We start from the raw sequence: 26,720 nt of genomic DNA, 5'->3' as shown, positions 1-26,720 counted from the left end.
AACTTCAAGTTACAACCACAGTGTATGAGAAGTACTTGGTTAAAACAAAAAACCTAGGATTAGAGTGTTTGGTACTACCATTAGTTTTAGGTCTCTGCTGGGGGTCTTGGAACACATCCTTTGTGGATAAAGGGGACTTGGAACATATCCTTTGTGGACTACCATATTTGTGTGGGTCTATTTCTAAATCCTAGTGTGACTTATTGACCTTACCTCCCCAGTCCTTTTTATTTGGGGGCAGGTTCTCATTATTGCTGAGGCTGACCTCAAACTTGTCATCCTCCTACCTCAGCCTCCCAAATCACTGAGATGATACCCATCACACCAGGTTCACTCTTTTTTGGGGGGTAGGGGTGCTGGGGATTGAACCCAGCACCTTGTACATGCGAGGCAGGCACGCTACCAACTGAGCTGTATCTCCAGCCCCTCACTCTCTTGATTACTAGTTTTATGGTCTGAAAATCAGCTAGTGTAAGTCTCCCTAACTTTGTTCCTCTTTTTCAAAATTGTCTTAACTATTCTAGTTGCTTTGTGTTTCCATATAAATTTTCTTGACATTTAAAAATTCCTATTGGAATTTCATTGAATCTATAGATCAATTTTGTGGGAAATGATAGCTCAACAATATGGAGTCTTCCAACCCATGAACTCAATATAGCTCCTCCTTTATTTAGATCTTTGATTTCTTTCATCAGTTATTTGTTGTTTGCAGCATAACATCTTGCGCCTATTGTATCAGCATAAAATCCTACTAATATTTCACTTTCAATGCTATTATAACTAGTACTGTTTTTAATTTCTTCTTGTTCATTACTAGTATATAGAAATAGAATTGATTTTTGTGTATACCTTATATCCTATGACCTAGCTAAACTCTAGCTGTTTATTTTTTGCAGATTCTATGAGATTTTCCACATTGATATGTCATCTGTGAACAGAGTTTTATTTCTTCTTTTATGCTTTTATTTCATCTTCTTGCCTTCAGGCACCATCCAGGACTTTCAGCACAATATTGAAAAAAAAAAAAATTGTGAGACAGATCACTCTTGTCCTGGATCTTAGGGGAAAGAATTCAGTCTTTCACCATTAAGCCTGATGTTAGGTGCAGGTTTTTATGTAGTTTCCCTTCAGGAGGTTAAGGAAATTCTCCTCTATTCCTAATTTGCTGAGAGCATGTGAAGTGAATGAATATTGGGCTCTGTCAATTTTTTTCTGCATCTCTTGAGATGATCGTAAAGCTCTTCTCCTTTTTCTTTGTTCTTTTTAGTTATACATATTAGGATTCATCTTGAGATAAGGATTGGAATATAATTTGCTAATTTAGTTCCCAGTACTTCTCCTTTCCCTCCCCTCTATTCTACTAGTCTTTGTTATTTATTTTAATTAACTTTTGTCTAGTCAGTGTCTCGTGGAAGTACATGATGGTGAAGACTCGCTGTGGCGCTTTCCTACAGGTACACAGACAAGCTGGGCAGATCCATTCCACTGCTCTTTCTTTTTCCAGTCCCTTCTTATTCCCTCTCAATCCCTTCTTTCTTCTATTTTAATGGAATCCTCACATTTTCCTTTCACTTTCTTTATATACCACATTTGTACTAATGGCCTTTCTTCTTTAATCTGGGAATATGGTAATTTGAGCTGAACTAATCTCTCTTGCTTAGGATAAACTCCATTTGCTTACAACTTTTATACATTGCTGCATTGGATCTGCCAACATTTTGTTGGACTTCCATGCTAAGGATTTAGGGACTTGGGGAAAATATATTGATATTCATGATGCTGGCCTTGTGTCATGACTTTGGAAGTGTTTTCTTCTACAGACTGTATGGAATCCATATTATTTGGTAGAATTTGCTAGTGAAACATCTGGTCTGGAGTTTCCTTTGTAGAAAGACATTATGAATTCAGTTTATCTAATTGATAGGGGATTCTACTAGTTCTCTGTTCTTGAGTGAGTTTTAGCAGTTTGTATTTGGGGTGGGCAGAACAGTGGCTCCCTAAAGGTGTCCACATCCTAATCCCTGCAACCTGTGGCTACATTGTTACCTGGCAAAGGTGGACTAAGGATGTAGACAGAATCAAGGTTGCAAATTGGTTTTAAGATAGGGAGATGAGCCAGGTGCAGTGGTGCACACCTACAATTCCAGCAGCTCAGGAAGCTGAGGCAGGAGGATCCCAAGTTCAAAGCCAGCTTCAGCAATTTAGCAAGGACCTAAGCAACTTCGTGAGACCCTGTCTCAAAATAAAAAATAAAAGGGCCAGGGATGTGGCTCAGTGGTAAAGTACATCTGGGTTCAATCTGGTACCAAAAAAAAAAAAAAAAAAGTTTAAATGATGTCATAAAAAGAATTTGACTTGCTTTTGCAAGGTGACAGTGAAGGAAAGTCTCTGAGGCAAGAAATTTTCACAAGAAACTGGAAAAGACAGGGAGGTGGCCCCTACCCAGAGCCTATAAAGAACTGCAACCCTGTGACACCTTGGTTTTTGCCTCATGAAAACTGTGGCAGACTTCTAACCTACAGAACTTTAAGAAAGTAAATCAAGGCATTTTAAGGCACCAGGTTCATGATGATTTGTTAGAGTAGCAACAGAAACTGATAACAGTGAAAAACTGTGTTTTTCAAAGAGTTGGTCTATTATTTCCTCTAAGTTGTCAACTGATTTTACAACTTTCTTAGAGTTGTTTGTAATATATTCACTTACCCTTTTAATGCTCTGAGTCCATAGTGATATCCTTCTTTCATCCCTGATATTGGTGATTTGTGTCTTCCCTCTTTTTCAGAGAACCATCTTTTATTTTCATTGATTTTTCTCTAGCTTTTCCATCTTCGATTTTATTGGTTTCTGCTCATTTTTCTTTTTCTTGCATTCAACGGGTTTAATTTGCTTCTTTTACTAGTTTTTTTAAAATTACCTTTGCTTTTTAATCTGTTATTTAATCATAAGTTTATATATATATATATATAATTTGTTTATATATAAATATTTATATATATATATATATTTTTTTTTTTTTTTTTTTTAAACAAGAGCTATATTTAACAACCAGTTCACCACACTTCTAATCCTCAGGACTCTCTCACACATGGTGTCTGGCCCTTTTTTTCCCCTAGACTTCTTTCCAAGGCTCCAGACTCTGGCCCCAGCTTCCTGTTCAACGTCCCTTTTGAATGTCCTATGGACACCTTGATATAAACATACAAACCATGCCACACAAAGGCCCAATCCTTTTCCATCCTCTTTTACCTTCCCTATTTTTGTTACTCACACCTCCACTTACCCTTCACTGAAGCCCAAAGTGATGCTATGTCCTTTGATGCCTCTTGCCTCACACGCCACATCCAGCCAGGGATCCCCTCAGCTCTACCTGGAACACCAAGCTTGTAGCTGAGGCCTGCTCCCCCACCACCCTGGCCCCTACCAAACTGACTGGAATCTGCACCTGTTTCCAGGCTCTGTCCTGTCCTCCATCATCTCCTCTCACCATTTGACAAGAGGGATACTGTCCCAGCAGGTCTCTCCTCTGTCCCCAAATTCCTCCCCACAGCCTGTGAGCCTGCTCTTCCTTGCCCACATTCCTCCCTACTGCTGATTCTCCGCTTTTCTTGCAATGCCCCCGCCACGTTCCAGCCTGAGGACCTTGCTCTCGCTTCACCCTTGGTCAACAAAGCACTTGCCCAGGTTCCCCCATGGTTTCCACTATGCTTCCTTCACACAGCAACTCCGCAGAGGCCTTTCTGGCATCCTGGTCCCTTTGTGGTGTTTTTCTGACCTTTAGTGCCCTGGCATTCACCTGGCCTCACACTGAAGGCTTGCTTGTCACAGCTCAGATGAGGGCCTGGCCTGAAGCAGTCCTCCATCATGTGTGGAAGGAATGAATGAAGGAGCAGCAACCAGGGGATGCCTAGAGCCCCCACTTCCTCATGCTATCAGGATGAGGGTACACCCTTGGCAAGGCTGACAGGGCCCTGGAGGACGTGGTCACCACTGACCCATGTGGCTCCACCTTGGGCCACATGCCCCTCAACCACAACACTTCCTCCAGCAACAATTACCCCATGGGTTCCTTGAATGGACCACACTCCCCCTCTCGCAGGCCCTTCCTGCATCTTCTGGGACTGAAATCCCCTCCCAACCTACCTGATTTGTCCTTCGAGCCTCCTCAGGTTTCAGTTTATCATCATCATCTCAGGGAGGCTTCCCTGACCCATCCACTAGGTCCGGGGCTTCCTTAGCTCCACCACGGCATACGTCATACTGCGCCTCCCACCCTAGCTCCCCGACGGCAAGACCTGTGACTTACTAACCCCAGAGTCTTGAGGCCCAACATGTACTAATGCATAATCGATAGAATCTGAATGAAAGGCTGAATGAACAGTGAGTTAATAAAAACAGACTGCTGAGAGACAGAGTGGGGACCTTCACCTACACCCCAGTCCCCACGCCTTTCAGCCTCCCAGGGGGCCTGGTTCAGCCCAGTCCAGGAGCAGGGTACCAACAATCAGGGTGTAAGCCAGCCATAGCTCAGTCTACTCCTGGACATAAGGACAAGAATCCTGTGAACCCAACATGTGACAGGGAGAAAAGACAGGACCCAGGCAGGAAGAAGTCACATCAACCAAATTCTGGCGGTTGCAGCCCCCATTACCATTCCTTGCCTAACTTCAGGCCCAGGCTGCACTCCTTGCCCAGTTTCCAGGATGGCACCCAAAGGGAAGGCAGAGAAGGGGGTCCCTCCAGACCTGCAGATGACAATAAACAATGAATTGGATGGTAGGACCAGAATCACCCCCAAGCAACCCAAGCCAGAACCCTGGCTCACTTGCTGCCCAACTCCTTAGAAGGTGTCATTGGATTTTCTCCTGGGCCTAACAGGTTCCATCTGACCTTCCCCCGCTGATGCCCTGTCTGAGGATGTGTTGGGGTTAAGAGGGTGAAGTAGTGCCCCAACAGGCCTGCAGCTCAGTGGCCTGGCTCTTCCCCAGTGCTCCTTCCTCTGTTCCAGAGATCCCCCACAGCTCATGGCCTGAGTCTCCTCTGGCTATATAGATATGCTATTTTGTGAACATATGTGAAGGCAGAGGGGACACTGAGACCTCAATTGGACCTGTATTAGTGGCATTCCTTTCATGGGAACCCCTTTTTATGCCCCCAGATCAGCCCCTGATGGTTGTAGAGGCCTCGTGGGCTCCGGGATCTCTAGCCCCAGCCTTGTCCTGCCACCACCCCAGGGGCCTCACACAGCTCCTACATTCTTGCCAGCCCTTGTTCAAGGCCTGCATCTGCTCCACATCTCAGTGTTCACCTCTGCAAGGACAAGCCTGGACCAGGCTCATACCCAGCAGCAACCTCAAGCCTCCCCTCTCCCAGGGCTGTGTGCCTGGGTAGCATCATCCCCCTCTCAGTTCCACTCTGCTGACATCATCTCCAGAGTGTCTGACCTTGGCTTTGGCCAGGACCCAGCATGACCTTTCTGAACTGTGTCCCATCTGGGTGGCCACAGCAGCTATGCCATCTCTCCTGGGCTTGTTTCTACAGCCTGTCAATGTGAACACTGTTCCCCTAGCTGCACACAGCCTTCTGCAGCATAGTTGGCGCAGCATGTCCCAGCTCTGGACTCAAGCTGTATGATCTCAGGCAGATCATTTAGTCTCCCAAGCCACCTCTGTAGAATACATCCCCGAGGCTGGGAGAGACTTTAAAGGCTGAAAGGCAGTGGTACCCAACAGTTGGCAGACTGCAAGGCTGATGCCCAGTATGCCCAAGCCTAGAGGCATCCCATCTGGGGAAACTGTCCCTCCAAAGAGTTAGCCTGGACTCCTGCTCCCTCCTGCTCCCCTGGAAGCAGCTCTGCATACCTCTTCCCCATAATTCCTGGGCATAGTGAAAGGGCAGAGAAGAACCAGAAAAGGGACTACAAGGAATGAGGCCACCCACTTACCCCATGTTTCTCTGGGCCTCAGTTTCCCCTCAGCTCAATGAAGCTGAGATTTCTATAAGTTAGAACTGATGTCAGGGAGAGGAGAGGCGTGGCCTGCACTGGCCTTCCTGACTTCCTGACTGGAGGCCAGGAGGGGCTGCCTGAGCCAGCGGGAGTGAGTCTCTGGTGCATTGAGAAAGGCTGAAAAACAAACGCACCAGAATCCAAATCAGGAAAGCCCAGAGCTGGGGTTGCCATGGCAACTTGCAGCAGCTCCCAGCCTAGTGCTCAGCCTTGCTGGAGTGGGGGCTGGGCCTGATTTGCCAGGTTTGGCTGCCCCTGCCTCCTTCTCAGGCTGGCCTGGCACAGGCCAGAACACAGAGGAGGGACAAGGGAAGGGCACAGACAGAAGAGTGGCACGGCTTCCTTGGGTTCCCTCTACTAGCTGTAGCGAGATCGCTCTCTTCCCAGAGTGAGACCTCTACCCAAGGGCCTCCAGAATCCCACCAACAACCCACAATGCCCTTCCACCACCCATGCCCCAGCACCAATGGTTCCAGCAGCTCTAGCCCATCTGCTGCCTGGCTGGCACAGCATCTTGTGTGGAGATGCCCTAGGGCTTCACCAGTGCCAGTAGCCTTGAAGCTGCTTCATGGGCTCAATAGAGGGGGTGGTAAGATGATCCCCCTGAGCCCAAATCCTTCCTATGGAGCCTCTCAGTGAATGGCTGTATTGACCATGCAACATGTCACAAGGGGTCCAGAGACTCATTTACCCTTGAGGCCTCCAAAGCATGGAACCCAGCCACAGGCTGAGCCCAGTCTACACAGAAACGTGGAAGACAGACCACAGCCTTCATGTCTTCATTTAATGGCCAAGCCAGCCCTGCCCAGGTGAAGTTCATGCCCCAGTAGGGAAATCTTCCCTCCTGCCTAATGTTCCCTGGAGGGCTACCTAGCTGGGAGCCCTCAGCCTCATTAGCAGAATCTCAGTTCAGTCCTGGCATCAGGGCCAGAGTCTCATCTAAGCTCCTTCAGCAGGCTGTTGATGGAGGCCAGCAGTTCTCGGAAGTATCCTTCATCCTCCCCTTCTTGGAGCTCCAGGGCGGCCAGTGCCTGGTACTCAGCCTGCAGGCTGCTCAGTGTCCTGCTGAGCTGGGGGTCCTGATGATAGAGGTCCCGACAGGTGGCCAGGAGGGCTCCCAGCGTCTGAAGTACCTTTTCGCGCGCATCATGCTCTGGCAGAGCCAGGAGGTGGGCTGTGATCTCACACCAGCCCTGTTCCCGCAGGCCTGGCAGGAGATGCACCTGGCGGTACTGATGCAACTTCTCTGGGGATGTATCTTGGGTCAGCTCAGCCTCCTCCTCTGCAAACATCTGCCATCCATACAGCAAGGCACCAGGTAGGGTGGGGTGGCAGGGAGAGAACATAGAGAGCAATCAGCTTGTCCCAAACTGTCTCTGCCTTTCAGGTGCCAAGGCCTGAGGTAAGCCAGGAGGCCCACCTGCTGTCTATGTCTATCCTTTGGGCCTCCAAAAATTTCCTGGGAGGTCAACTGGATTCCTGGCTTTACATAAGTTCTCCATCTATCTGTGTGTTCCTCTGTCTGTCCATCCACCCATTCATCTACTTACCATATCTCTTGTGCACTATGCCAGGTGCTGGGAAATCAAAATGGGGACATGGTCCTGGCTCCCAGGTTCTTGCAGAAAAATAATTCCGAAATAGCATGATGAGTTTACCTTTGTGGTGCAGCGCAGGTGCAGACTGGCTGGGTTCAAATTCTGCTCCACTAACGACTAGCTGAATAAGTGCAGGCTGGCCCTTAGCCTCTGCGAGACCCAAGGCCACTAGCTCTCAAGCGGAGTCACTAGAGTCTCACTCTAGTGGAAAAATGAGAGTGCAGCCAGTGCCCAGCACACTCAACTGTAGCTTCCATACCAAGTACAATGACACCAAATACTGGCTCTATCGGCATTATTATTGGTCATCATTATCCCTCTACTGGTGCTTGAGGGAGTGACTGCTGCTATCAGGACTTGGAGGACAGCAGAGGATGTAATTGCTCTGATTCCTAGGTAAGCAGGAGTTGTCCAAGGGGACAGGATGAAGGGCCTGTCCACATGGAAGGACTGTGACAGTAATCCTGGGACAAACCTCATGTTTTAAGAATGGCACATGGTACTGGTCACACAGGAACAGGGTCCTAAGGGTGGACTGGGGCCCTGAACACAGAGACCTCTAAGAATGTCCCTCTAAGGAGAGTGGCCTTTATGCTGAGGGACAGGGGAGTTGGGAAACGTTTGGGCAGGGAGTCACATGCTCAGCCTGTGTCTGTAAATGCAAAGCCTTGGCTCTATCAATAGAATATGGTGGAAACCAAGCCTGCCAGGTTGCTAGCCAAGTACTCAGCTTATTTCAAATATCAGGGAGGCTGGAAAGACTTCCCTTACAGTTGCACTAAATGTATCTGTGAGAAAAAAAAAAAAAAGCACGAAACCCTGTTCTTACCCAAGGGGAGATGGAGAGTGGGGAGGTTGGGCAGGGCAAGAGGGATACCCAGGCAAAGACCAGGGATAGTGGTGGACCACCTGATGATGCCGGTGGTAGCACAAAGCCATGGGCTACTGGGGGCTGGAAAGGAAGCCACAGAGGAGCAAGAGGGACAAGAAAGGCTGAGAGAGACGCTGAGGGACTTTTCTACCCTATCCTCAAAAGTCCCCCCAGCTCTACCTCCCAAACACAACCCAATCCTCCCCTCTGCCTCCACACACGTCCTATTCCTTGATGAATGTCTGCAGCCCCCCCCTCGTGCTCCCAACCTGCCTCTTCCAGTCCTCTGATGGCTGCCAGCCCAAGCTCTTCCACCAGGCATTTCCTTAAACCCCTTCCCTAGGACATCAAGCACTGCCTGGGCTAGGCCTCTGCCCCTTACTCCAGCGCCTGCTGCCACTCCTACCCCCCAGGGCCTTTGTAGCTGCAGCTCCTGTGTCAGGGTGTATTACCACACAACCCCAACTCCAGGGAGCTCCTCTCACCCCTCAGAGCTCAATGCCACTGTACTGCCTCCCATGACCATAGGCTTACATGTTCTGTGAAGATTTCTCTCACAAACATCTCTCTGGAAGCCCTGGGAAGACATGGGCCAAAGACTATTCCCCCAGCACCTGGCCCAGCATTGGGCAGGATAGACCCCTAGTAAACACTGTGGAAGGAGTTTCAGGCCAGGTCAGTCCCAATGCACACTTCAGAAGACAAAGGCTCACTACCCCAAGCAAATGCCCACCTCTGCTTAGAGCCCAGACACCAAAGCTCAGACACTTGGAAGAATCTCCATTGGCCAAGAAGGAAAAGCAGAGGGTTTGGGTAAGAGGTGGTCCACACTTCCCAAGGAATTCCCTAATTCAACTGCTGTCTCTCCAACCAATGCTTTGTGGTACACAGCAGCCCTGCAGGTAAGCTAGCATCTGGATAGCTCTTCATTCTTCCTTAGGAACCTAAGAAAGAAGCCTACCCACTTCACCTCAAAATCCCTCTGCCCTCCACTGTCCTCCCTAGAGGAGGATGGCCCTGTCCATACTGTTTGCAGAAAGATGTCATGGCCCTGTCTCCCTGATCACCCAGGGCCTCACCTGTGCTAGGCAAGTGTTTTATCCCTAAGCTACAACCCCAGCCCCATGGCTATTTCTGGCCTTCAGTTGTGCTGACCCCTGCCTGCATGTTTGGTCTTGACCACTGCCAGCACCTCCTCTCACCTACCCTCAAGTTTCAGCTGAGGTGCCAACACCCCACAGGACCTCCTCCCTAATGTCCCACATTTCTTCCATCCATCCATCCACCTGGACAGAGAGATGGAACAGAAAAAATTGGGGAGAGGACCTGAGTTGAATGGCCAGAGGGAAACAAAAAGCAAAGTGAAGAGGAGGCAGGGCAGGCCCAGGCACTCACCTTCTCAGTGACCAGGTCATAGAGCAGGGTGACTACACGCACAGCCAGCACCTCCGTGCTCTTCTCTTGCACCAGGTCCCTGAGGACCTGCAGTCCCCCCAGCTTCAAGAACTGCTGCTGGGCATAGGGGAAGTGGCGCAGCAGGGAGCACAGTGCAAACAGGACCTAGGAGGCACAGGCAGGACATATGAGGGGTCCTACAGAGTTGGACCTACCTCAAGGCCCAGAAAAGGCAGCTGGAGGTGACCTGATGACCCAGCCCAGCCCTTGGGTCCTGACTCCCCAATCCCCTTGGGTCCAACTATACACCAGAACTCAGGATTGTGAGTGCCAAGAGGGACCTCAGATACATTTCATATCACCGAGCAGACAAATGGTGGGTAAACGGAAGCCCAGGGCAGGAAGTTGGGGATGGGGCCCAAAGCCGTCCTGCAGGAGCTGCACCCCAGCCTCCAGACACCTCAACACACTGCCATCTGTTTTAGTTGAGCATGACTTCTCTACACAATCCCGTGGATGAAGCTCAAGCCCCAAGGATTGCAAGTACTGAAAAGGGAGCCTTTCCTTTCAGACCCCAGGTGTGCTGGGCTGAAGGGAGGGGCAGAAATTTACCTTCTTCTTGGCAGTGAGAGGCTGCTCTGTGGCCAGAATGACCAGTAGCTTCTGTAGGGCTCCTCCTTCAACAGCTTCCACCTGGACCTTTGGGTTGCTGGGGAGGAAACATAGGAAAGTGTGACTGTCCTGCCTGGCCCTGGGAGATGCCAGGGAGATGAAACAGTACCAGCAAGCTGGTGAAACAAACACTAACAGGTGTGGACCCACCTGAGTGCAACAGCCTATGACAGAGCTGAAGGTCTCATACTAACCTGCTGCTCCCCAGCACCAGTGGGCTGGGGTGATCTGGGAGGTAAGTCACTTCTACTACTGTAAGGACATTCCCACACTGAAGCAGCCATTCAAAGGTTCTACTGCAGTGTCCCTGCTACAGAAAACACTCCCTGATGCTCCCAAGCAAAGGTTGGATGGTCTTTCTCTCCTGAGCCCAGGCATGTTACACACTGGGGGGCAGTAATGAATGGGTCTGTTCCTTCTGGGCATGGGCCTCAAGGCCAGGGCCACTTATCAGCACTAGACAGCATGCATAATGTGTGTGGGAGGAAGGCAGGTGGGAAGCAGCAGCTCCAGGGAGCCCCTGAATGCCAATACAGGACTAAACAGCACCTCCCTCTAGGCTGCAGGAGAGCAGCTACTGTGTATGACCTTCTCTGTCCCCAGACACTCAGTGTTCAGCACAGAGCCTGCCACATCACAGGGCCCTGCACACTAGGGAATGAAGGAATAAACACACATATACAACCATATATGGGCTGAAAAACAGGAAGGCAACACAGAAACACAAAACCCAGCACTGCCTCTGCACCTCCACTACCCATCTGGAGACAGAGACACAGTGATGCTGTTAAACAAATATTTCAGCCCAGCCTACCACTGTAATGACAGCTACTTGGGAAGCTGAGGCAGGAGGACTGAGTTCAAGGCCAGCCTGGACATCTTATCAAGACCGTATCTCATGGGATTAGGGATGCAGCTCAGTGGCAAGTGTATATGAGGCTCTAGGTTCAATCCCTAGCACCATAAACAAAAGCAACCAAACAAAAAATCTGTCTCAAAAACAACTGGTCCATTTCAGGTCCAGCTTTCCTGGATGAAAGAAAAGAAGGCTTTCGAATAGGCTGAGTGCCAGGCAGGGGACATGGCGAGGAACCCTAGCAACTTACCCTTTTGCTGGTCCCTTGCTTTCTAAGATCACACTAATGGCCAGTTAAAGATTAAATGCTAAGCACAGAGACCTGTTTGGTCAGGCCCTCAGGGAAAGTCAAGGCCCTCCAAGTTAACACATCACTGATGAGGCCTCAGTGGACAGAGAGGGCAGAACTTCAAAAAGCCTGAGGCCAGCATCATGGGAAGGTTGGGCTCAGGTCAGACAGGACCCACCCAGACAGCCCAAAATGGTACCAGAATTTACCAATGTCCCCTTCAGTCTCCAGCTGCCATACCTTCACAAGCCCCCTGAAACCCCAAAGCATCTGTTCCTCCTATCCAGGAAGCCCTCACAACATCCTGGACAGTGTGACACAGTAGAGGAAGCAAAGAAAAATCAGAGGGAGGTGGCTCTTGGTCCCAAACGCAAAAGAAAAGGGAGGCAGATAAAAAGAGATGTCCCAGTATATAAAAAGTGCTCTCAAAAGGTGGCCAAATGGAGTGATGAGGGGGCCTACCCCTTCTGTTCCTACTCAGCTTAAAAACCCAAAGGAGATCTAGCACAGGGGGCTATAGTTTCCCTGCTGTTAAACAGGTGACTCCTCTCCCCTCTGCATTCTTTTATTAATTATTATTATTATAATTTATTATTATTATTATTATTTTGTAGTTGTAGATGGACAGAATGCCTCTATTTTATTTATTTTTATGTGATGTAAGGATCAAACCCAGTGCCTCACACATGCTAGGCAAGCACTCTGCCCCTCAGCTACAGCCCCAGCCCTCCCCTTTGCATTCCTGACATCCTCTCAACAGAAAGGATGTGTGGGGGTGCTGGCCTGTCCCACAGCAATCGTACCCTTGTGCCTGGGGAGCAGCTTGGAGGTGGACTAGGGTCCCTGGGGAAGGAGGGTTGATAGTTCCTCTCAAAATAGGCAGGCAGCCCGATGCAGGGGCCTGGCAGCACAGCCTCTCCCCTGGCCCCTGCTCCCCCAAATTGAGAAAGGCGCTGCTTCATCAAATGCGTGAGCTAATTAGGGATGTCTCTGCCATCAGTGCCTAAGGAACGCTCACCCACGACAGGCAGGGTCTAGCAGAGAAGACAACCACTCTGTGAAATTCATATAAACGCCAAATTCTGCCTTCCCAAGAAGGGAGGCTATGGGGCTCAAAAGCACATCAGCCTCAGGGAGCACCTCCGAGGAGCCCCATCTCCATGGGCCACAGAGCAATGAAAAACAAGGCCTCTCCAGATGGCCTGCAAAGCCTGTCACAGTGCTGTCACCATGGCCTAAGTTGAACACCTGGGGCTAAGCAACCAGAGCCTTTCCTTTTTGTACACTGGGACCACAACCTAGAGAGAAGTTCCTTACTTCAGAAGGTAGGCTGACACACTCCAAGGGCACCTGCAGCCATGCCAACAACAGCCCACTCTCCCTCAGGCTAACTCCCAACCCTCCCCAGGAAGACAGTCCATTCAGAATAGAAGAAAATGGATTTCAAACACAGGGGATGTAAACCAGAGAAAGAGAGTTGGGCACGGTGGCCCTTGTACACCGCTTGGGAGGCTGAGGGAGGAGGATTTGCAAGTGCAAAGCCAGTCTCAGTAACTTAAAATATTAAAAAGAGCTGGGGATGTGGCTCAGTGGTTAAGCACCCCTTGGTTTAATCTCTGGTCCCCAAACAATAAAATAATGAACCAGAGAAAGAGAATGACTAAGGACTTCTTGTGAGTTGCTAAAGTCAATTTCACAGGTAACAAATCCACATTTTCACCTGTGATAGAGTTCTGAAGGACCTGGATAGGTATGCAAGAATATGGATCAAATGTGGGCCTGGGCAGGATACAACCTTGGGAGCCTGGGCCTGTGCCTTACCTGTTCTTTTCACATAATCAGTCTAAAGGAGATGCCTACACTAAATGAGTCTTACCCCAGGTTGCTCACAGTCTCAGAGATTCCATAAAACACCCTTCTGGAACAGTGTTTTAGTGCTGTCTAGTTAAAGAGCTGAGGAAAGAGCAGAGGGAAGATGAGAAAGACCAGGCCTGAGTTTTGAGATGGCCCTCAGTCCATCCAGGCAGGCACAGCAGAGCTGGGTGCTTTCTGTGCAATTTGCTCCTAGGGCGACACCACCCTGTTCCCAGAAACAGACTCTCTCTTTCTAGGCCTCTCAACCCCTCAACGCTCCCAGCTGTGTGCTTTGGGGGAGATAACAAAAATAGCTCAGAGTAAGATGTGAGGATGTACAAAGGCCAGGTCCTAGAGGACCCTAGGTGGGAATTTGGGAACAATGGCTGATGACTTTGGGCAAGTCCCCTGACTTGGTTTCCTCACCTAACAGGGAGAACTAAGTATCCTATGTTAAGCATGGGAATGCTGCTTAATGAATGCCAAGATGCTAGCATGTGTTGAGGTCAAAAAGCTCTAATTATAGTGAGTTTGCTATACAAAGAGGCCTGACCATATCCATGACAACACAATTTTATTCAGTTCGGATACCTCAAGTACATAATGCCAGCCCTGTCCTTTTCAGCTAATGGGCTCTGGACTAGAGCTTTGTCCCATGTCCTGGAAAGGGCCAATGCTGTGGCTGGAAGGTGGGTATCTCGACAGTGGGGATCTGAGTGGGTTAAACAGGCAGAGGGGCCTGGCTTGCCTCAGCGACACCAGTGGTACTAGTGTACTCAAAGTCAACAGAAGGATATTAAGGACGTAGCTCGTCTCTGACTTGATAAATGAGAATAAACCTTGTTCAGGGCTAAGCTGGCTGGACTGAATAAATACCATTAGCACTTGGATTACTGGGATGTTCACAATCAGCAGGCGAGTCAGCTGTCTGTGTGCAGAGGGACAGCAGCAGCTGCTACTCTGTAAATCTTGGGGGAAGGGGAGTGGGAGGGGTGTAGTGGATCACAGAAATGGAAATGACTGCATATGCAGAAACCAAACATTTCAGATCAGAGTGACAGCAATATGGGCAATCTGCCAAGTGTCAAAGGTCATGTTTTAGTTAATTAAAGTTGAGTAAGTGTCTGGGTAGAAAAGTAGGAGAGGAGCTGACCTTAGGAGAGTAGCCAGGTCAGGCTAGGGATGCATGGGAATGCTGCTTAATGAGGTCCAAGGTTTCCATCCCTGACACTGAGGACTGGCTGCATCATTTTCAGGCCCAAGTGCAAGATGAAAATGCAAGTTCCCTTGTTCAAAGATTATTAGACATTTCAAGATGGCAAGAGTAGCATACTAAACCAAGTGTGGGTCCTTTTAAGAATGCGATCCTGAACCACTGCATGGGTTAGCGGACTACCAGGGTGTGTGCACAGCATCTGGGTGTGCACAGAAACCTGCTCAAGGAGAGACCAAACAAGAGAAGAAAAGGAAGTGTGAATCAATAGAAAAGGAGAAAAATTGAAAAAGGCATAGATCTGGGATTGGGAAATAAAGCTGAGGTTGAAAGGGCTAGACAGGGGCCAGAGAAATGCTTAAGTAAAACTCTGAGGCAGAACTTGCATCTGCCAGACTCCCAAACAGGGCCTAGACTTCAGGCATGCCCACAGGACACATGAGAAATGTACTCTCTTGTGAGGCCTCATCGTATTTATTCTAAGTGGAACAAACATTCCTTCTCTTCAGTCTCTTAACAGACAAGAAATCAAGTCACTTTCTTAAATGCCCTAAGAAGATGCCATACGGTAGGACAGAGGCACATCCCAGGGTGATTGTGATGATCTTCCCATGATCCTGCCTGCTGAAGCTGTGTGTGCGCACCTTCTTGCCCAGAGATTTTTTCTGGTGGCTCCACCTTGTCTATACCCAACATGTGGCCTTGATTAGCTGTGAAACACACACATTTGCAGCATGAGTAATCCTGAACAGGGTTCAAGAGGGCCTGACATCCAGGGATAGACAGGATCAGTCAGGATACAATTACCCACTTGAATAAAAATGGAATAGGTCCAATCAAAAGTAATTCATATCTGATTCTTCAACATGAAAGTGAAACCCCAAAGAGAAATAAACTGGCCTCTAACATGAGCCTCATACCACCTGAATATGGTGGGAAGCACACTGGGCCATTACTTGATCCCTTCACTGACAATCCCCAATCAGAAACCATTCATTTAAGTAAGTGTGAGGGCCTATAACTCCCAACTATGACAATACTCCCAAGAGGGCCTCTAGGACCTCTTTACACAAACAAAGCACAATAAAGGGGGACTCAAGAGGAAGAAGAGCAAATCATCTTTCTGACAGACACTTGGTAGCTTTCAAATATGGCCCTGCCTCACAATCACTTGGGGCACTTATTTTTCTAAAGTCATTTTAGACTAGGAATTTTAAAAAGTACAGAAAAGTAATCACATAGAAAAAAACTTACAGAAGATGTGCAAGAACAGTAAAAACCCAGAAAACTTCCTATAAAGATTCACCAGTTTTTAATATTTACCATATTGGGGCTGGGGTTATAGCTCAGTAGTAGAGCACTCACCTCACACTTAAGAGGCACTGGGTTCAATCCTCAGTACCATATTAAAAAAATGTTCATCTACAACTAAAAATATATAAAAAACAAAAAACTGCTGAGCGGGGTCCCTCATGTCTATAATTCCAGCGGTGTGAGAGGCTGAGTCAGGAGAATCATGAGTTCAAAGCCAGCCTTAGCAAAAAGCGAGGCACTAAACAACTCAGTGAGACCCTGTCTCTAAATAAAATACAAAAAAAAAAAAAAATAGGACTGGGGATGTGGCTCAGTGGTCAAGTGCCCCTGACTTCAATCCCCAGTATCCCCCACCCCCCCCCAAAAAATACATTTACCACACTGGCCTTTTCTTCTCTGGCCTCAAACTTGTGATCCTCCTGCCTCAGATTCCTGAGTTGCTGGGATTATAGATGTGCTTCACCACACCTTACTACCACATTTGCCTTTTCATTTTCTTCTTTGTACTTTTTTTTTTGCGGGGGAGGCAGTGCTGGAGATCAAACCCAGGACCTTGCACATGTTAGGCAACTGCTTTACTACTAAGCTAAATCCCAGCCCCCTCTCTGTAAGTAGTCATACATACCTTCTTCTCTGAAATATTTGAGAGCAGGCTGAAGATATAATGTCCTTTTACCCTAAAATGTATCACTGTATATTTCCTAAGAACATAAACTCAATGAGCAGATTAGGAAACTAACATTGATATAATGATTTATAGATACTCAGATTTTTGCCAACTGTCCCAATAACAGTCTTGTTTAGAAAAAAAAATAATAATTTTGGGTGCCAGGCACAAAAATGGCACATACTTGTAATCTCAGTTATTTGAGAGGATGAGGCAGTTGTCCAGTTTGAACAATTTAATGAGATCCTGTCTCAAAATAAAACAAAAATGAGCTGGGTGCGGAGGTACACGCCTATAATCACAGTGGAGAGAGGCTGAGGCAGGAGGATTACAAGTTCAAAGCCAGCCTCAGCAACAGTGAGGCACTAAGCAACTCAGTGAGACCCTTTCTCTAAATAAAATACAAAATAGGGCTGGGAATATGGCTCAGTGGTTGAGTGCCCTGGAGTTCAATACTAGTACCTCAAAAATAAAATAAAATAAAAATGGCTGAGGATGTAGTTCAGTGATAGAGCGCTTGCCTATGTGTGTGAGGCCCTGGTTCTAACCCCAGTACCACAACCATAGAAAGAAAAGAGAAAAAGAAAATAATTATGGTCCCAGGTCCCGTCCAGGTCCACACAATACAGAAGTAGCAAATCCAGAACTCTACGATTCTTACTTCCTTACTCTTTGTCTTACATGACATTGACATTTGTTAAGACTGCAGGTCACTTGTAGAACATCTCTTACTTTGGATTTGTCTGATGTGTTCTCATGATTAGACTGAGGTCATATATTTGGACAGGAATACTACTATAACAATGTTGTATCTTTCTCAGTATATCCCATCAGGGGGCACATGATGTCCCTCTCACCATGGGTCATATTCACTTTGATTTCTTAGTTATGGGAATATCTGATTTATTTCTTTGCTTAAAAATACTATTTATGGGGCTGGGCCTGTAGCTTAGTGGCAGAGCGCTTGCCTAGCATGTGTGAGGCACTGGGTTTGATCCTTAGCACTGCATAAAAATAAACAAATAAAATAAAGTCATGCTGTTCATATACAACTATTAAAAAAAGATTTAAAAAATACTATTTAATCTTGGGGCTGGGGCTATGGTAGAGCACTTGCCTAACACTGTGAGGTACTGGGTTTAATCCTCGGTACCACATAAAAATAAAGATATTGTGTCCATTTACAACTATATATATATATATATATATATATATAAAACTTATCTCTTTGAAATGAATATTTTATAGGGAGACATTCTAAGAATACAGACTATTCCTCATCACTCCTCTAGTTTTGGCATTTGTTGACAATTCTTACCTAATTATTATTACGACATCTCTCAAATGATATCCGAACTCCACCACTAGTTCTTTTTTCTTTTTAAAAATTTTTAGTTATAGATGGACCCAATACCTTTATTTTATTTATTTATTTTTATGTGGTGCTGGGGATTGAACCCAGTGCCTCCCATGTGCAAGGCAAGCACCCTATCACTGAGCCACAACCCCAGCCCATCTTTGTTGGTATTCTACTTGAAATAAACAGATCTTACTTCTTCCCCATTCATTTGTATCAGTATGAATCATGGATTTTTATTTAATCTATGGGATAAAATCTACCTTTACCATTATTTCAAGCCTCAAATTATTCTTGAAGTAATCACCAATGCCTTTTCATACTAGCTTCTGGGTCTTTCTGACATGTTTTCCTTATTCTTTGAGAGTACTTCCTCACTTTCTGGAACAAGATGTTCTTACACAAGATACCTCACTTTTCCTAAACCTACCATGGAATCAGACATTTCTCCAAGGAACACTTCTTTGGGGGAATGTTAAATCACAATCCCAAAAGATGTAGATTCAAAATCCTACTGTTACCCCACATAATTATGTTCTGAGAACCTAACTAGATTCACTGCTTACCCTTTGATCCAGTACCACATATCTGACCACTGGCTGCTCAGTACTTAAAGACTAGAGTGATAGACAATGACTATCAAATAAGACAGTCTGATGCTAATTTTAGACTCTTTCGATTGCTAGAAAATTATCTTCAGGGCTGGGGTTGTGGCTCAGCAGTAGAGCGCTCACCTCACATGTGCGAGACCCTGGGTTCGATCCTCAGCACCACATAAAAATAAATAAGTGAAATAAAGGTACTGTGTCCAACTACAACTAAAAATAAATAAATATTTTTTAAAAAGAAAATTATCTTCTGATATTGATCTAAAAATCTTTCAAGAAGCTTATACCCACCAGTCCCAAATCTGCCCTCTTAAAGTAGAGGGCTAATTCTGCCCTGACAGTTCAGCCCTTCAGAAGCTCAGGAGTGCCAAACGCCCAGAGAAAGCTCCTTTTCCATAACTGTCATCATGGGATCCTGCACTCATTCTTGGTATGACTTTTGCCACCCTGACCTTCTTTTGATAGTGTTTCATGTGATGCTATTTCATGTGCTGATGAATCCCTGCAGATGTGGTACCCAAACCTACCTGCAGGTCTTAAGCCTAGCCAATCACTCCAGAGTTCACTGGGCCCAGCCACCTCTGTTCTAGGGCCACTCTGCCTCTGATGCCTGGGGCCACCTCTAGGTTTTTGGCAGTAGTGTCAAAGAAGTAACTTTGGGCCTACCTACACCAAATGCTTGGAGGCTGATCATGTGATTCTTTGATAAGCTTAGGGTTTGTCAGCATGGTTCCAAAACTAAATATAGGGCTTCATATTTATTCTTACTGAATATTAATATTAAGTGTCAGCAAGAAAAAAATCTAGTTGGTATGAGTGTATGACACCACGTATTTATTTCTGGGAGAAAAAATTTTCCTTAAAAATAATAAATATGAATTACTAAATTGATTTTTATAATTTTAATTATAAAATTAAAATTTTAATAACAAAACTAAAAACATGTCTTTGCTACCTGGGCCCTTTTCCCTACCTAGCCTATCACTATATTCTTTCATATCTTCATTCTGTCATGCATCAAACATGCTGGTTATCCCTTTTTAGTGTCATCTGTTGCCAGGTCTTCACATAATAACCAAAGTAAGATACACAGGACAGAGTCTGACATAAGCTCTCTGATACGTCACTATTGTGAAGGCTCTATTGAGAGTGAATCATTTAAAAACAAACGTTCATTAGGTCTGATTGTTCAAGTTGCTACAGCCCCATACATCATCGTCCTTTCTCTACCCATTCTATTAGATTATCCTGGGACTCTGTTGGATGCTTTCCTGAAATAGACACAGACTTCCTCTGTGTCTATCATTGGCCTCCAGCCTGATAACTCTTCCTTAAAAAGGATATCAGAAGTGGGAGGGAACATGAGGCAGTCACATGGGGTAATAAAATTGTTGCTTCTTGACCTGGGTGGTAGTTACATGGAAGTGTGCACTTTCAGTAATTCACCAGGTGGTGTGTGTTAAGGTCAATACACTCTTCTGTATATCGGAAAGGAAGATGGACATAGGGACAAAGGATAGAGAGACTTAACCGTTAGTCTGTAAGACCTATTTTTACAGAACCAAGCTAACTCCAAATGATCACCTCTTCTCTTTAGAAATATTAATAAATCTTTAAAATCTTTTAAAACTTCTTTGTTATTTTAAAAACCAAAACAGTTCCTCATCCTGCTTCCTTGCCCCTCATCTCAACACCCATAACATCATAAAGATTCACACACACATGGGGATGGGGGTGTGGCTCAGTGTTAGAGCACTTGCCTAGCATGTGAGAGGCACCGGGTTTGATTCTCAGCACCACATATAAATAAATAAATAAATAAATAAAATAAAGGTCCATCAACATAAAAAAAAAAAAAAAAGATTCATATACATACAGGCCTAATGATGATGCTTATAAGTTTTCACTTGGCATTTAACTTTTCAGACCCTGATTTGAAGAAGCCAGTATCTCATTTACTTCTCTCTCACACTCTTGGTCTCTCTCAAGTTCCTCTTAACCATGTTTGTTTTACTCTTTCTAGCAGGAAGTCCATTCTTCTTCAAAGAGAAGACAGAGGCAAAATAGAATAAAGAGGAGGACAGAGATGCCCTATCACCTGCTGTACTGCATCATCTGACTGAAACAGGTGGCCTAATGCCTTCCACGACACCATTCTCTGAACATTAGCTGCCCAAGTCCTTTTGCTGTTTTTAGCATCCCCCAGGTCTCCCCATCTGGCATTCCCAACTGTGTTCTCAGAGGTTTGTACTTTTCCTCTCTATTTGTTCTTAGTTACAGGACCTCTTTTCTCAAACAAAATCTCAGCTTTGTTTCCTTTGCTTATAGCCTGTAGGTCTCCTTAAGTGTTGCTGTTATCTCACTCCTAAGGTAATCACCTCATGATGCTATTAAGCACATTTCATTTTTCAGACTTTAAGTCATCCTTTCTTTCAAAGTTTCTATTTAGACATCATGTCTACTTTTCCTGGGAACTTTAAAAATCTGCTTCCTCAAAACTCAGAGTCAGACACTTTTGCAATTAGGTTTTTTCAAACATGGTCACCTTCTGTTAAGGTTTCCCAGATTTTCACTTTATCAAACAAATCTTTATTTGTGCTCAAATATGATTTCAGTGAGGCTCTTTGCCTTATTGCTTCCTTAACCTTCTGAGAGATGAAACGGTCAAAAAAGTGAGTTAAAAACTCAAGCAAGTCAAAAATTTATTAGGATCTTGTTTTTTGCAGAAACAGATTTTCAACTGCTTAGGAGCTAGAGTGGTGGTGCATGCCTGTTATCCCGGTCACTTGGGAGGTCAAGGAAGGAGGATGCCAAGTTTGAGGCCAGCTTTAGCAAGTTAACAAGACTCTGTTTCAAAATGTAGCTCAGTGGTAAAGCATGCCTGGGTTCTATTCGCCAGTACAAAAAAAAAAAAAAAAAAAAAGATTTCCAACTGCTCAGATACCCACAGGGCCATATCAGTTTACTTCTGCACCAAGATTCAGAAAACCTCTTCTATAATAAGGGTAAGAAAGTGAAAATTAGCTGCACGCGTTAGCACACACCTGTAATCCCAGCAGCCTGGGAGGAGGAGGCAGGAGGATCTCAAATTCAAAGCCAGTCTCTGCAATTTAGCAAAGTGTTAAGTAACTAACTCATTGAGACCCTGTTTCTGAATAAAATACAAAAATAGGGCTGGGGATGTGGCTCAGTGTTCGAGTGCCCCTAAATCCAATCCCCAAGACTACCACCTCCCCCCACCCGCCAAAAAAAGTGAAAATTATTTCAGTTATGGGTTGGTTAACTGTTTGTTTTTTTTGCTTTTTGTTTTTAGCTGTGCTACGGATTGAACCCAAGTCCTCAGGCATGCTAGGCAAGCACTCTACCACTGTGCTATATTCCCAGCCCTTGGTTGGTTTTTTGATATGCTAAAAACCAATGATCTGGACCTGTTTTGTTTTTGTTTTTCACCAAATAACCCAAACTCAGTGAGCAAACTAGGGAATAGGCACTGCTCTGAAGTCAGAGAGACCTGGATTCAAGTCCTAGCTCTGGTGTTTTAAGCTGTGTGATTGAGATAAATTACTAAACCTCTCTAGACTTCAGTTTATTCATTTATAAAATGGGTATTAATAATAACATTTATCTCATGGGACTGCTGAGAGGGAATTAAAGGTAATAATAAAGCTATACAAAGTTCCTGCCAAATACCAAACATTAGGATGATAGATGTCTTATACAAAACTTATTATTTTTACATTTCTGCTAAGAGACAGAATGCCTGGGTTTTCAGGCTTCCCAGAAGTGAGAGAAGCTTCCTGTATTTGGGGACAAAGAAGAATGCACCAGCTCTTACATGGAGAGGCCCTGGATTCTCATTCTCCACTCCTCTGGCTGGACAAAGGCAGTATAGAAAGAATTCATGGGGGAGAAATGTAATTAACAAGTTAGAGGGAGAAACTGGGAGGAAGGATCAAAGAAGCTAATTAGAACAGGCTAAAGGGAGACCACACGTAGAGAACATGGAAGAGAAAAGGCTAAAGAGAATTATCTGTGGCCTATAATTATTCAAAGAATATCTCCGTATAATTGTCTCAGGCAATCTGAGAGAGCAAGGTAGGAGTAACAAGGTTAAGCAGATGAAAATTTAGGCTAAAGCATATGGAAGATTTTTCACACAATGAGATCCATCAAGTTTATGGAGAACAGAGAGAATGTGATTTTAGGCCACCTATTCCAACTGGAGGTATGTTTATTCCCACAGGTTGCTGGCAGCTACAGGGAAGCAGAATTGACCAGATCCTGCAGGGCAAGAGGAGCTCCAAAGAGACTAGTAACCAATCCTGGACCCAAGCTATAGTCAGTGCACCCTGTCAGCAGGCCCTGTGTGGCTCAGGAGGAACTTCACTACTTACCCAGACTTGAGTCAACAGTTCTGAATTGTGTTCTAGGAATCCAGTGCTTCAGCCCCGCTCCCACTGCACTCCCAACAAATTTGATAAATGTGATATATCTCACTGTGAAAAATCATCTCCTCAATTGAAGCCAATGGAATCAAGCAGGGCCTATTTTGCTTTTGCCACACAACTGTAGAAATGTTTATGAATGAGCCATCTCTTAATAGCAAAAAAAAGGCAATGATCGTGGGATGGTCTATAGCTGAAAATGACAACACTTAAATGCTTCGTTTACAGGATTTGGAAGTCGTATAGACTACAAATTTCTCTGCTGTGCAACATACATAACAAGTCCCCAAAATATCCTTTGTTTGCTGAGGTTTTGCTCAGATATTTAAGGTTTCTGACAGTTTAAATATGGTGAACAATATGGTGAACCATCTAAATATTTTGCATCATTGGTATTTGGAAAGATCTTTATGAACAATTAGTTCCAGTCTAAGAGGCAAGTGCAGCATCCAGGCTTCCCATTTTCCATGGGGGTGGATCAAAATGGCTTCCTCAGCCAGCTCCATGTCACATGGACAGTCTCATAGCTCCCACTAGTATGGTTTTCCTGCTCCTGGCCACTTCTCTTAGGTTGTCACAGAGAAGGATGTTGGGTGGTATGGATCTGCGGACTCCCAACTTTGGGTTCACCAGGTCTCACTCTAGGTTAAGAATAATACAGAGCATCCTTTGTGTGTGTGTGTGTGTGTGTGTGTGTGTGTGTGTGTGTATGCATGTGTGATGCTGGGGAGAAATCCCAGGGCCTCATGCAAGCTAGGCAAGCACTCTACCACTGAGCTACATTCCCAACTCTAGAGCTTCCTCTGATGCAAGAACAAAAGTGAGAGTCTTGACTTTGCCTGAGGTCCTTTGGTCTGCCTTACCAGATGCTAGCTAGAATGGGTCCTACAAGGAAAGTAAAGATTCCCAAATCTTCAAGAACTGGGGAAAGTCCTGGTTACTTACAGTTTCCAGAGACAGAATGATGGATGGTTTCATTTGTGAATGTGCTATTTGTTAGGGCTCTTCATCTAGTCAGCAGGTCAACATGTAGTGAATAGGCCCAGCATAAACAGGGTCCTCAGCTAAGCATCTTGGGGCCAGAACAAAGAATGAAAATAGTTATTTCCCCTATTACACAAAATGAGCAGCCAACAGAAATGTGCAGAGTCACTATGTGAGAGGGTCATCTGAACAAGGCTCAGTCAGGAAGGCATTGGAATAGAATGACCTTGGCAAGATCCAAAGTCATTAAGATGAGAAAAGCTAAAATTATGTATGTATTGCCCAATTGAAGTCAGATTTTTTAAAAAGCCCACTTATTTCCCAAATAAAATGTTAAGAATCACCTTCCATAGACCATTTTAACTCTATTTCTGATAAATCATTAAAAAGCCTTCTACTGGAATCACTCTAATGTCCAAAAAAAGTTACACTCATAAAATAGTTAATGTCAAAATGTAAATGGTTTGTTTAAGATTCAGCAATTGTTGCTGAATCAAACACAAAATCTCTATGGCTTGAATAGCAAGGGAAACAAAAGGCTTGACGATTTAGTGCTCGTTACAGACTGTTTGGCTGAATTTTAGATTGCAACTTAAAAGAAAAAAAACATTAAACCAGTTCAAGTGTGAATTGACATATGCACAGCAGTTTTCAGCTGCCTGCAAATGGGGCAAGGACACAGATTGAATATGACTTGTACATGCCATGGCTGAGTATGGGTCTGGGATCAGCTCCTAGCTTGGACCCAGGTCCAGGGGCAGGGCCTGGGGTAAGCAGAATCCTGAGTAAGAAGGTACTGGAGTACAGGGTCCCACCCGGGGCTTAGAGAGTACCCCCAGCGAGTTCTTTCCTGAAAGAAGGCACAGGGTTGAGAACAGTCAAATGATAGGTAGGGTTTGTTCTTACCTTGCTCTCCCCCTCCTTTTCTAGCATTGCCTGTCAGGTACTTGCATGAGCCACAGTGGGACTCCTGACTGCTAGATCTAACTGTAGGCCTGGTGACCCCCACTGCCCTCAAGTCTAGTCTAGTCTGGTAGGTTTGTGGGGTGTTAAGCAAAAACCTTTTCTAAATTCTCTTGTCCACTGGGCTCTAAAAGTGCTTAAAATTTTACCATCTGTGATTTATTTCTTTGAGTCTTAAAGACAGTTCTATATTTCAAAGTCCCCAATTAAAATGCCACTGTCCCTGGGTTTGGAGGACCAGTCATGTGTAAGGTGACCACATAACTTATTGTCCACACTGGGACAATAAGAGAAAAAGGGCACTATTAATTATGGCACAAAGACAAGAGGCATAAACAGAACATATGGTCACTCTTTGTATAAGGCTTTGTGTTAGGTTCTGTGGAAGATACAAAGGTGAATAAAGTACTTTCGTGATCCTGGAACCTGGACCTTGCACCGAAGGGCAGGAATCCTGGGAAGAAGCCTAGGTTAGGCACTCATGGAGGGGGAAGTTGGCCCCCTAAAGGGAAATATCATGGCAGTTTAGTAGTAGTAAAAGACATGGCCATGGGAATCCAGAGACAGACAAACCTGAGTTTGAATCCTAGACTTCCTTTTTGCATGCCCTTGGGATAGGTTAATTAATTTGTTGTTGCCCAAACTTTCTCATCAGTAAAGTGAGAGTTATTTCATAGGATCATTGTAAGAATTAAATGAGATATATACATGGCACAGACTTTTTCAATAAGTTCAATATTATTACTGGCATTATCAGGACTGGATGTCTACTTAAAACCCCAACTACTACTTCTGTTAATGCTCTGAATTAGAAGGCAAAGGAAAGGCAGGAAGAGAAAAATGCGTAACGGGCGACTTAGTTTATCACCATCCAAACTAACCCTCTAAGAGCCATTCTAGGGCTGAACAGTTGAAGGGACTCAGTCAAAGCCACTCCTGAAGAAAGGACCTGACAACCAGGCTACCTTGCTCTTGGTGCCTCTTCTGTTGGTATTAAACTTTCCACACTGACACAGCCCATCCACTGCTGCTCCATCCTCAGCTCCTAGAAGCAGGTGCCAAAATGTTATGGCTTTTCTAAGCCATTCCCTCAAGGAGGACAGCAGACAGAAATGACGTTCCAGTCAGTGAACCCTGTCCTAAAGGATTCAGATAACATTGTGAGTAGGCAGTAATAGACCCTCCATACCCTCCTGGGCCTGTGATGACAGAAACACAAAAATAAGGGCAGCCCCTTCTGGTCATGAGGAAGGTCGTTTCTGGATTGCCTCTATTCAATGGCTATCAAGTGCTTCTCAAATGTTAGCTTGTGCAATTCCATGTCAGCTCGAGGCAGATACTACAACCCCTTTTACTAATTCCACAAACTGAGCCCTATAAAGTGAAGTAATTTTCCAACGGTCATATAGCTAATAAGGGGAAGAGTCATGATAGCTCTGGAATGGGAGCCAAGAGACCTGGATTCCACTGGGCATACACCACAAACTACTAGTTGAAAGCCCAGGAAGAAGTCCTTCATTGATCTGTACTCTACTTCTATTATTTATCAAGAAGTCAAGCTGCTTCAACAAAGGAGACACTGGAAGTACCAAACAAGACAGACAAGTGAAATTACTGCAAAAGAGTTAAA

The 26,720-nt window shown here is 45.3% G+C and overlaps 1 protein-coding gene across 6 annotated transcripts in view; it reads right to left on the bottom strand.

Annotated features, from left to right (window-relative positions):
• Positions 1-6,774: 6,774 nt before the first annotated feature.
• Positions 6,775-26,720, bottom strand: part of Sil1 (SIL1 nucleotide exchange factor) — a 262,428-nt gene continuing 242,482 nt past the window's right edge. For all 6 annotated transcript variants that reach the window (XM_076855992.1, XM_076855990.1, XM_076855994.1 and 3 more), the window contains 3 exons: positions 10,481-10,577; positions 9,869-10,033; positions 6,775-7,296 (listed from right to left, as the gene is read on the bottom strand). In XM_076855992.1, coding sequence (XP_076712107.1) covers positions 6,940-7,296; positions 9,869-10,033; positions 10,481-10,577 — 619 coding nt within the window. In that variant the 3' untranslated portion in view covers positions 6,775-6,939. The remainder of the gene's footprint in view (positions 7,297-9,868; positions 10,034-10,480; positions 10,578-26,720) is intronic.

This window comes from Callospermophilus lateralis, chromosome 5, assembly GCF_048772815.1.
Source record: "Callospermophilus lateralis isolate mCalLat2 chromosome 5, mCalLat2.hap1, whole genome shotgun sequence".
NCBI lineage: Eukaryota > Metazoa > Chordata > Mammalia > Rodentia > Sciuridae > Callospermophilus > Callospermophilus lateralis.
This window is presented reverse-complemented; position numbering and strand designations above follow the sequence as displayed.